Source organism: Peromyscus maniculatus, chromosome 2 (assembly GCF_049852395.1).
Source record: "Peromyscus maniculatus bairdii isolate BWxNUB_F1_BW_parent chromosome 2, HU_Pman_BW_mat_3.1, whole genome shotgun sequence".
In the NCBI taxonomy this organism is placed as follows: domain Eukaryota; kingdom Metazoa; phylum Chordata; class Mammalia; order Rodentia; family Cricetidae; genus Peromyscus; species Peromyscus maniculatus.
In genome coordinates this window covers 130,605,040-130,617,883 of record NC_134853.1, presented here as the reverse complement: position 1 = coordinate 130,617,883, position 12,844 = coordinate 130,605,040, and the positions used below count along the sequence as shown (strand labels likewise).

At 33.5% G+C, this 12,844-nt stretch overlaps 1 protein-coding gene across 1 annotated transcript in view; it reads right to left on the bottom strand.

The window, feature by feature from the left end:
- The window catches only part of Faf1 (Fas associated factor 1), a 339,484-nt gene that overhangs the window by 229,268 nt on the left and 97,372 nt on the right, over window positions 1–12,844 (bottom strand). The window contains exon 6 of the mRNA XM_076564728.1: window positions 8,039–8,130. Within this exon, the coding sequence (XP_076420843.1) occupies window positions 8,039–8,130 (92 nt within the window). The remainder of the gene's footprint in view (window positions 1–8,038; window positions 8,131–12,844) is intronic.

Below are 12,844 nucleotides of genomic sequence, written 5' to 3'. Positions count from 1 at the left end.
AAACAGGCAAACTTTTCCAAGGCAGTACAAAGGTGAGCGCAATAAAGAAATGGTTTTAGATGAACACATTTTCTCTCTTTATTGTGTTTCTCCATTGTGATTTTTCTTTCAATTGGGCTATCTGTACTTATCAACAAAGGCATGTTTTGTTTTCTACAAACAGACAAGGGTTACTAAAACTATTAGTCTTTGCTTTGGCGGACAGACTAAAACTGTTTAACATGTAATCAGAATGATCAACATTTGTCTGATGTGGTGATTATTTGCAACAAATCAAAATAAAATAGAGTAAAATTAAATAAGAGATAATCATAGTAAACACCTAATGAGCAAAGTAATAAGTACTTTTACATATATCGACCATAATTATTTAATGTATTCATTAACTTTTCTTTAAGAGCCAGCATCACTACATTGCCCAGGTTTGGCTCCAAACTCCTAGGCTCAAGTGATCCCCTGTCTCAGCCTATCTTAGGTAGAGTTAAAGGAAAAAATAACTGCACCTAATTACTTTAATTTTAAAATTATGGGGAAGAGAATAATGTATAAGTGAAAACTCTAAAAACATGGTAACCAATTCCCCCAAAGTCTCAGTATTATAACTAAACATCATTATCTAAACTAGTAACACACATGGAGAAATAATTTTGACAAAACATCTTTATTCTTCTTGGTCCACAACTCTCCGGCTGCTTCTTTCAATACCAGATTATTCCTGAAACACACTCATTCCACTATAGCTATGCTGCAGGAAACAGAAAGTTACCTGTAAGATATATGCCTTCTAGTGAAAGCCAATACCATGTTAATGCATTTGGCTTAACTTAAACATTTTTACATTCTCCTTCACTTTTGTTCAAGAAGATCATGTAAAAATAAATATTAGTACACAAACCCCTATAATAAATTTGAAGCTCTAATATAGGCATTTTTATATATGTAAACATAGAATACCATGTATTACTGGTAATTACTGATAAAACTAAAAACAGTAAAAAAAAAAAATAGTCCTCACTGTCTTGCTAATTTCTTTTACATTAAGAGAGCACATCAGCAAGTCAGAAAATAACTTCAAGAATACTTAAATAGCAATTTTTCAAGGTTAACTGAAGGATGCATTTTAATATAGAAATTGCATTTGAGGGTGAGATGGTTCAGCAGGTAAAGACACTTGCTGCCAACTCTAAATTTGATTTCCCATGTCCCACAACACTAAAAAGAAAACCAACTCTACAAGTGGTCCTCTGACTACCACAAGAGCCATGGGCGAGCTATGTTACACACACACACACACACACACACACACACACACACACACACACACACACAACTACTACTACTACATTTCCCTCCCCTCGAAAAGAAACACCACTTGATCACCAGATAGCTACAGAGCAGTTATTAATTGCTAAAGAACGGAAGAAGAGAATAACTTCTTCCTACCAATTAGTAACAGCGCCATGTCGTCAATCAAGAACAGTGACAGCAGCAATCAAAGGACCCTCTCAGTAATCCCTTCAGTCCAGAATCCCCTCTCAAAGTCTTTAGTATGCAAAAGACTCAGTAATTCTAAATCATAGCCTGCCTATCAAGTAACAGGCTATCTAGAGAAAACACTGTTTTAAGTTATAAATCCACCAAAATCAAAACTAGAAAAGAGAAATTCATTCTTAAACTTCAGGGCTTTTAGAATTAAATGTTCATATTCTCCCCAAAATTCATGTTAAAATTTTAACTCCTAGTATGATATATAGTGCTTTCTGACATAATCACATTTAGATGAAGCCATGAGAGTCCCATGATTGGATTAGTATTATCACAAGCTAACTAAGAAAGTAGAGCTCTATTTCTCTTCTGGCACGAAGACTTTCAAGAAGGCAGTCAAGCCAGGGGGAAGCCCTCACTAGGAAGTGAGTCTCTTGGTGCCTTCATCTTGGACTTCTCTCAACCTCCATGAGGCTGAAAAGCACATAGTTGTGTTTAAGCTACCCAGTATACCACATTCTGTGACAACAACCTCACTGATGAGGTAAAGTTTGCATCAAAGAAAAATCTGTCATTAGTTTAATTCAGGCTTTTGAACTGGCCAACTCACACCTAGGAATTGAAAATTTATGGTATATAAATTACCTTAGTAAAGTTTAACCATATTATCAGTGTTTAAGTAATATAGCAGCCACCATTTTTCCAACTAAGTGTTCCCAGAAAAAAATACAATATACTTTTAATCAGTCTACATGGAAATTGGGAGTTTATTGTCACTTCTACTTAAAATACTGTATGTCTAATGACATCTATACACAAAAGTATACTTTCTACATTAGTTATATGTGTAATTAGGATAAATATTAACACCAATACAGACACTGGAAGTTCTTTTGTGTATACGGGGTATATATTTTCTGGAGCTGGACGTGTGTGTGTGTGTGTGTGTGTGTGTGTGTGTGTGTGTGTGTGTGTGTGTGTGTGTATCAATATAAAATAGGATCGTTACATCCATTTACATCAGATTTTGTTTTTTAAACATGGTCTAATGACTGAAGCAGAAATAGTAACTTATTTAATTTACCATGAATTTTTATACTAAAATGTTTATCATTTTAGAGAAATACAATTTGTATCTTTCTAAACATTAAGATTTTTCTTTTGACTCTTTTTAATATTTTGTGATCTATAATTATCTTTTTTTCCTTTGAGATACACCAGATTCTGAATTAAGAAGCAAAACACATGGTAATTTAAATTTCCATTCTAAATTTAAGAGTCATATGAGCCCTTGTCAACAAAAGACCAAATTTACTATAATTATAGATTATTTACACTAAAACAAAATAAGAAATCAATATGTAAATGTAATGTTTGTTGTAGCTAATGCAGCCAGCAATGACAGATTAGGTTCAAATAGCAATCAGTTTGAAAATCTGGCACATATGTAAATGAGCTAAGGCCTTGATGTTTACATATGATTGTATTTCATTGAGGATTTTAAAACTGTCTTGGGAACAGCATAAAAAATAAAATGTTAATCTATCCACTATAAATATGACGAGCTATTATCATAACCAAAACTTGGTTTTACTCCTGTCCAGCTAAACTAACATGATACTAATAATTCTGAGCTGAAGATTACCTCATTCTTAATTAACACTCCGCTACAGTTGTTAACATCCTCCAAGACACCACGTTATCATCACCACAAGTTCTGTAACAATCTTAAAACCATGTTTAACAAAGGTTGGCCTCTTAGTCTGCAGCTACTTTTAATTGCTTTCTTTGTTGGCAATTAAATATGTCTAGATAAACAAATATTTCATTTTACATAATTCCTAATAACGTTTTTCAAGATAATTTCAAAGTCCAGGTGGCCTTATGCCTATAATTACAGTTTATCAATACAATGATATATTGGATTCAACAAAATGTCTCAACCAAAGTATCTAAGATTAATCAAAACATGGTAATTAGTGCTGATATTGATATATTGAGATCTACACCAAGTAGAAAATAACAAAACTGTATAACCATAATTCCATTTGTAGAGGAAAAAATTTTTAAAAAGCACATTTGCATGTATTGATTTTCTTGCTTTGTGAATCAGTGAACAACTTTCTGGCTGTCCATTAAATAAGTTCTTGTCATAAAGAATACCTGCAGCTCTTTTTCAAAGTGTGATGCTAACAAGCAAATCTCTATCAATAGGCAGTAAACTGTATAAATGGATTTGGTACATCACTCCAATTAGATGTGCTGTGATCACCATTGATGCTTTAATTGGAGACAGAATGCGTTTTTCATCCAGAATGCCATTTTCTTAAAATGAGCTGCTTGTAAAGGACTTATTAAAAACATTTACCAATACAATACCTTAAAATCTTACTATTAAAAGTCTAATAATAATGTTAATTAAAATTAAACTTATGTACTTAAAATGCTGACTGTATCAATTTATTCCTGAGGAATGACAAGTTATTTTAAGAATCATATCAAATGATGCATTGTTCTGACTGTAACACTAGTTTCTTAAAATATTTTTGGAAATAAATATCATTTGTGAAAGCAGAGGTCTAAGAATGTGATCAATATGACTGTGATTCTTTGAAACTGACATTTTGGTCTATTTTCTTAAGTATTTCATATATGTTTGATTGAGTTGTTCAAATCTTCTATAGCTTACAAAATCAGTAAATAAATTTGATAGACAATTCAGACTAGTCTATTTTTCTTTGTAATTTTGTTAAATTTTGCTGACTTGAACATACACGTCCACAATTATTGTATATTCTTGGAAAATTGTTCCTCAGTGCTATTTGCCTTAAAATGAAGCTGAGGTATTATTAACATTATTATAGTACATTCTTTTAGGTAATAGTAGTCTGGAATACTTAAGGCATAATTTCCTTCTTATTTTGTATTTTCTCTGCTACTACCTTAAAGGAATTTTTGGAGATCCAAATTTAGAATTTCTGTCTTAGTTTTTTGGTTTGTTGTTGCTGTTTTGTTGCTATGAAATGTTACTATGTAGCCCTAGCTGACCTAATAGGAGCTAAATTGCTTCAATCTCTGCTTCTACCACCCTGGACTAAAGAGATTGCAAGCATACACTACCACACCTGGCCAGGGCATCTGCTTTAATAAAGAAATTTAATTCTATCTTATTTATAGATAGTTAATATACTTGATTTGTTTTGCCATTGCATGTCTTCTTTACTGTTGTTTTCCTATACTCATTTTTAAATGCCTAGCTACTGATACATTACGGTTTTTTTTCCTAGACAAATTTAGATTGCTTTCTTTAGTTTTTACCACCATTAGTTGTGATATTGATACCTAAGCTTAGGTTTTTTTAAATTTGGACTAAAGATAATCAGACTATCTACAACCGTCTTTAAAGAAGAAGCTATACATGTCATATCTCTGTCCTCACCTCACATTTCACTTCAGGTTCCTCAATGAAAAATGTGGGTAAAAATCTACTAATGATTTACTGTAATGACTTAAGAAAAATAATGTGTGAAAAGGGCTTGGCAGAGAGCCAGCCTTCATGAATGACAATTAAGTCACTTATCAAATACTTTATATTTTCTTGATATCCTTATTCTCCTTTAAGTAATACAATATATTCTTATTCTCCTTTGAGTTTCTATTTCAGTATTTTCCATAACTTGGACTTTGTCATTGCTACTATAACTATTAAAATCCAGAACTCAGAAACATTCTCCATTTGGCCCCAATCAGCTCTCTACCTTTCCTACTGCCTCTAACCCTGCTAGCTAACTTGACTTCAATACTTTATCCTAGACTCCGGTCCTACTCAGAACTGGCCCTTGAAATTACCCTTAGAATTCATATGTAGAAGGCCTAAACTCCAATTTGATGCTATCTGAAATATGGTCTTAAGGAGGTAATTCAGGTCATAAGGTTGAAGCCTTAATCCAATGTGATTGGTGTTTTTATAAGAAGAAAGGAAAAAAACACTTCAATCACTTTTTTTCCCCCTGCCAAGCAAGGATACTATGAGAAGCTGGCAATCTACAAAGTCGGGAAAATGCCTTCATCACAAACTGACCTGGCCTGCATTTCTATTTTGGACTACAAATCTGGAGAACTAAAATTGGGTTGTTAAGTCACCCAATTTATGGTATTCTGTTACACATGCTCCTGCAGACTAACATTCCCATACCCCTTCTGGCCACCAGGCTTTATTTGTTTTACTTGTTTGAATTGTTCCTATTTACTACTGTCTTGTTCTCCTCCTATTTCAAGTAATTCTGTCTCTTAAACCTACTTCCCTTTACAATCAAGTATTCTGTGAATGTAATTTGTTTTCATTTCTAACTTATTCTTTAAAATATACAAAAATCCAATACTTAGTTCTACTTCTCAACCAAAATTTACCTTAACAAAGTCAATTACTTAAATTCTCAACTAAGTGACCTTTTTAGCAATCATCATGTTACTTAGGCTATGCTTCAGCATGTCACACTGTTTTCACTGGAGACTATGCCTATGTGGGCACTTACACAGTTTTCCCAGGAAAGGGATGAGTAAGTTCTAAACACCTAACTCCCAATTACACCGGACACATAAATGAAAGCCTCTTGGGAAACCGGGGCATGCAAGCTTGTAAAAGAAATTTCTAAGTTATCTAAACATCTTTAAAAATTGAAAGGTTGAAAACAGATTCTAGGAAAAGGTACAGTAAGAGAGATTGCTGAGAAATGAGCTCTCAAGAATACCAACATTCAGAGCAAATGAGAGGGGAAATGAAACACTACAAAGGAGACAAGATAGAATAGTCTGGATTTCTGGATAAGAACAAGCAATAAAGTGTAATTAAGAAAATTATCTGAAAAGGAAAGAGATTTTTAAAGGCCTAATGTCTTTAATGACTAGGTTACAAGTTCATTGAGAACAGAGTTTGTCTTTTATCAACTAATTAATAAAAACATATTGATGAACTTAATCATTCCCATAATAATACAATAACATTTCCCCTTTTCTAGTTTTATTATAAATTATAATTTGATTTGAAGTTGTGCCACAGATATAATGCTTCACTCCTTCAATTTATTACTGAACTCTAAATAATTTAAAATGCTTTTCAACTGTTATACAGATTATGACCAACATCTTCACTCTTAAATTCTCAGCTTGAAATTTTGTTGTCTAAAAATCAACTTTACACTAAAATAATTCTGAACTCAATTACAGATGCTGATATAATTTATGTTGTAATTTTTGGGACCAGAAAAGAAATTGTCAGTACAAAGACTCAATTACCAGGCACCCCCTAGTGGCAGTAAAATCAACAGAGGAAGATAAGAAGACATGGAGGTAGAATTTTCTTTACAGTTCTGACCAAAACTTAAAGAAACTCATGTCAGTTAATTTAAAAACATGTTACTTTATATCTGTTTTAGTAAATAAATTACACTATACTATCACTGAGAGAAAAATTCGAAGTTTTTTATAAAAGTGAATAAACATCTACAAAAATGAGCCCTGACCTTTTAGGAGGTCTCAATTAAATGCATATTAATACTTTTTCAATGCCATGAGTCTTTACATATGTCCCTTCATACTACATCATTTGTCTTTCTTTGAATATATTCTGTTTGTTCCTACCCATGAAACAACATCATTGAAATTTGGTAAAAGTCAATAAGCCAACTAAAAGACAGTTTTTCATTCCCCAATAAGCACTGAATTTCAGCAGTACTGTAGGCCCTACAGGCCTAGGGAATAATTAGTAATCGGAGGTCAGCTACATGGCAATGAAGAAGACAATTTCCATCAGTCCAGCATGACATTCTGGTGACAACAAAATCAACAGGTGAACATAAAGACCATGAAACTCCAAAGTCACCTTGACATTAGTTTTGAGATAATATAAAGACTCAGAAAAACCAGTTTTGTCACTAGCACAATCAGTATATACAGGCCATGTGCTTCATTTATACTACTACTACTAAATTTAATTTGCAACTAAATACTAGATTACTATACACATGTATTGAGTTCTATAAGAATTAAAAGCAACAATGAGTCCTTCTATCCTAAGTAAAGAAAAAAATTCTATGAGAACCTAAGTAGGTGTTTTTCTAGCTTTATCCTGTAGAAGTTACTGTATTTTCCTCAAACTTGTATCTTCTTTGGCAATAAGAGACTGGTGTTGTATTTATTCTTTCTACTCCCTCTAATCCTTCTCCTTCAATCAAAGAAGGGCTATTCTGACTCTCCCCTCCATTCCCCTTAAGTGCTCACAAGGAACTCAGAACCCTAAATACAGTAGATAGTACTGAGCAATAGCTCTATTCTGTTTTGATTATTTTTAATATACAGGCATTTCCCACAAATATTTCTTTGAAAGAGGATTCTACCAGGAAATCAAATGCATAATCTAAACCAAATAGTGTGAAAACTAATACACTTAACAGTTGGCAGTAGTTAAAGCTTTATTTATTACACTATACACAACTTATAAAAATTTCCCATCAAATTTTTCCTTTCAGATTTCCAGGAAAAATAAATACCTTACCCAGCATGACTAGATGATGAAGGTGGTGGCAAGTCTGGTGTAAGGACATAAAGACTGTTGTTTTTTGGCAAGTGTAATGATTTTAAGACCGTCTGAAATAGAAAAAAAAAAAGAGAAAACAAAAATAAATGTTGACTTTGTACATTATTGATTTTTACAATTCTTGAATGTTTGGCAACTTTTAGGTTGGTCTTTCATCTTTTGGTAATTTCCTAAATATAACAGAAGAGCAGCTAAATTCAAACAATCTTATTTCCGCAATTTTTACTGCAAATTACTACAAATCTGAGCATTACAGTACAATATAAACTTTTAGCTCATTAGAGATGCATATAGATAAGTACAATTAAGAGTCATTAATTTCTCCACTGAAGTATAATCATATTATAGCAAAAAATCTGTGTAGGCTTTCAGAAAATTTTAAGACCTAGAAAAAAATTATAGCAAGCACCTCAAACCAGGGATCTTTAAGGGTGAGGCGCTATAGCCTAAGAGGTTATGTAACTTGGATGTGGACTCTAGTAAGAGTTACCTAGATCACTTTATTCTGACTCTAAAGATCTTTATTTATTAAAAAGATATGTTGAGCCATACCCATACACAAACTTATTTAAATTTTACTGTCACATAACTCATACATTTTTAGACTCCCAATCTAAAGTAAGCACTTGCTAACATGCTTTCTGACAGCTATGCACATTAGAAAATTCATTTTCACATCATGCACTCAGAGCATGCATTTTATTCACAGAATCTTTCTGCATTACACCTCTGTACCAAGACCACCCTAATCACAAGAGTGGCTAAAATAACCTAGGCATACTAATTTTTTTTGGAGGGGGGGTGATAAGGGAGAGCTTATGTTTTAGTAGAATTAAAGTAATCTATATAGTTGAAAATTAGAAGGTGATAGTTTTTTGGTTTGGGGTTTTTTGGGTTTTTTAATTAAAGATAAGGCAGGGAGCAGGGATGAAGAATATGAGTTAGGGGAGCTTTGCGATTTTAAAATGGATAATCAGAGACTGTGATCATTGAGCAAAGATTTGAAGGTGGCAAGGCAACAAATAAAAATATACAGAGAAAGCACTTGAGACAAAACAGCCAGTACAAATGTTTAAACAAATAAATAAATGTAATTTTTAAGTTAAAAAACATGGCAGAAATAATGTATTGAAGGCATGAGTTGGAGGATTGCTGGGAGCTAGAATATTAAGAGATGAATTAAAACGTGAGAACTGTTAAGCAAAAAACAAACGACAGAAAACTGAAATGAAGATGAAAGCTCCTGCCACTCTGAGTCCAATGTTAAAAAGCATGGAGAAATGAGTGAGGCAAAGACTGTGTTGAAAGATTTGTGTAGGGAAAAGGTCCAAGTAACTAGGTGGCCAAGGTAAAACTAATTTACAAGGTACTGAAATTAATAAGAGGGGTTGGAGACTGCTCAGCAGTTAAGTGTGCTCGCTTGCTGTTCTTGCAAAGAACCAGTTTGGTTCCCATACCTTGGCCAGGCTGTTCACAACCATCTGTAACTCCAGTTCCTGGGATCTAACACCCTGTTTTGGCCTCTGGAGACAGGTATACCCATAAATGCATACACAAATGCATACACAAAAGCAAAACATAAAATAAATATTTTTAACATATTGTCTAAGTCTTAATGGAATTTAAAATTAAATTAATAAGAATTAAGACAAAGAATAACTATAAGCCAGAAGTTAACAATCATAAGGAAATGAGATGATAACTTTAGTAAATTATCAAAGGTGATATAACCTTCTGACATAAATTCAAAGATAGAGAAATTCTGATAGAAAAGACTGATAATGATCTAGAAGTAAAAATGGAGATATATATTTTACAATTTATTTTAATTGTATGAGGACTGCCAAAATAAAACTAACATGAAGAAGACTACAAAGGAACAAACTTCTTAATGAAGGTGGCTTTCACTCAGAGGAAGACAGTAAAGGAAATGTACATAGAAGAGTTTAATAAAAGTAACTTTGCTAATGATGGATTAGTTCCACAGCACATAGCAAAAAGCCTTATGGCACTGTAGAGGAAGGAGAAATAAGCCAGGTGTAGGATGTGTAGTCTATGAAGATTCCAGAGAGGAGTGATTTGGAAATCTCACACTCCTTACAGTGATTGACATAAACAAGTGAATGTAGCAAAGTCAATCCTGGCAGAGTCAAAACAAATAATGGCAAGGCTCTAAGTGTTAAGAAGCAAGGAGTGCTTAAGGAATCCTTAAATAAGAATTCCTTAATTCTGCAGATGGAGAAAAAGACACCTGGAGAAAGGTGATCTTACCCAAGCAGGCCACAGGAAGAACTTTTAACTGCTCCATGAGAGGGCCCATCTTACTAAGTGCAGTCTTAAATAAAAATAAATACCCTAATTATTTACATTAGAATGACATTTCTGTTGTATTTTACTTCTCTTCTCCTCCTTCCTCTTTATGTTGTCTATTACCCATTCAATTAACTTCACAACCTATTAATGGTTTATGGTGCATGGTTTGAAAAACAAACACCACAATACACAATTACCTATAAGAGTACAACCTACCCCAGGAGACACCAAAGTTAATTTTATGTCAAATATGTAACACCTTTTTGAAATTGATATGTTCTCTCGATAATGTTAGCATGCAAACAAAGTGCATACATATATACACAGGAGAATCAACTTTACCTTTATCCTTTATTACTTTGTGGACTAAAGAAAATACTCTTAGTATTCAATCAAGTCATTGTCGTGCTTTTTTTTAATCTACTATCAAATGATTCTCCATGAAATGTTCCCCATCAAAACATACGTGGCATAATTAAATAAAATGGACCCTTTTCTTTAGGCCAATTATTCATGCACTAATCCATGAACTTTTATTCTATAAGCGCTGATGAAGAAACAGATATGGCCCCTCTTCTTATAATGTTATGGTGGAGAATCATGGGGTGAGAGCCAAATGAGAAATGTCTGTTACAGAGGTAGTATAAGTCTAAAACTCAAAAGATAGAAAAAGAGCCATTTGTATAAAGATTTGGAGGTAATAATGGTTCCAGAGAATTGAACGTTTTCTGTCAGGGATTGGGTAAAAAGCTTAATCCTGGTTAATATATATATATATATAATATATTTTAAATAGCATAGAAGATGAAGGTTTAAAAAACTCTGGGGATACTGTAAAGTTGAGAAAGGAGTAAAACTCTGTTTCAACAAACAAGCAATGTACTTCAACTTATGTTTTTAAAAGATCATTCTGGCTGCTAAGAAAACGATGGTGCAGTCCAGATAAAGATACTAACAGTCTGGATTAGGCAACTGTAACAAAAATTACTGAAAAGTAGCCTTAGTTGAGATATATTTTAGAAGTAAATCAATAGGATTTCCCAAAATATCCTCTGTGCTATTTTGTGAGGTGTTGTGAGATAAAGAAAAAGACTCCTGGCCACAATCTCTGCTTTACCAGTGGCTATACAAGGTTGCCACTGATTGAGGACTAGTGAAAACAACATCAGAGAGAATCGGGGTTCTCTTTAGAGCATGTTTGTTTGAGATGCCAGTAAGATACACAAGTACAGAGTTGGATATGGTCATTGCACATCCATAATCTCAGCTCCTGGGAAGGGGAAATATACACAATGTGGCAAACTGTCATGCGCTGTTTGAGTTCATTCAAGAGGCTGGCTCAGGAATCAGGGCTGTCCTCCACCATTTCAAACCCAAGCAGAAATGTCTCAAAGTATTTCAAGGTCTGTGAACAGGCTGCCTCACCTAACACTGTTAGGGAGAGAAGATAATAAATAGCAAAACAGACCAAGAGTAAAAACTTTTGTCCTTGAAAACAGCTAGAAGGTAAAACATTTCCAACAGATGTTACTATTATTTATCCACAGCATGAAAGTGCCTACCATGAAAAAAGAGAAGCATGAAGCTCAGCTATGGGAAGCTTAGTCAGGTGGAGAAAACTCAACTGTGAGTGAGCTCCAGATGACTGCCTCAGCTTCCCTGGTCAATTTTTGCTGGGTGTTGCAAGCATCCAGTTTGATGATGTTATCTCTAACAGTTGCTATTTGTCCTTTTACTTGGAAGTCTCACCTAGGGGTGGGGGTGAGGGGACACTGTGGATGGAGAACTCCAGCTAGCTACCTTAAAGGGGCTTCCCCAGTCAATTTTCATTGGATGTTTTGAGTACCAAATTTGACGATGTTTTGCTTTCTTTCTATCTATCTAGCTATCATTTGCATTTATTCTCTTACTTTGGGTTGCTATAAACTGTAATGCAGTCATTCATGCAAAACTGAAAATATGCTATTGTAGATCCTTCTCCAGACTGTAAACAGAAGTGAAGACAGAAAGATCTGAAGTTCAAAGACAGCTTTAGCTACGTAGTTTGAGACCAGTCTGTGCTACATGAGATCTTATCTCAAATAATCAGGAAACAGAAAAGAGGAAAAGGGAAAGGAGGAAGAGAAAGAGGAAGGAAAAGAAGATATGCAAATACAAGAGTTAATTGTCAATTTAAACATGTGAATTCACTGAGGTATAGTGTGGAATATAAATTTGGAAGCAATCAAAAACTTAATAGCTTGAGAATAGAAATCCCACATGGAAGGATATATAAATAACTGGAAGTATTGTTCTAGACAAAAGACTGTCCAAATACTAGAACAATATCTTAAGAAGATTTTCAAAATTATCATCCTTCTTTTAACAAACTACTGAAAATGGATGTAATATTATTTTATTACCACAGGTTTCTAAATTTAAAAAAAAAATCTATATAAATGATTTCATTCT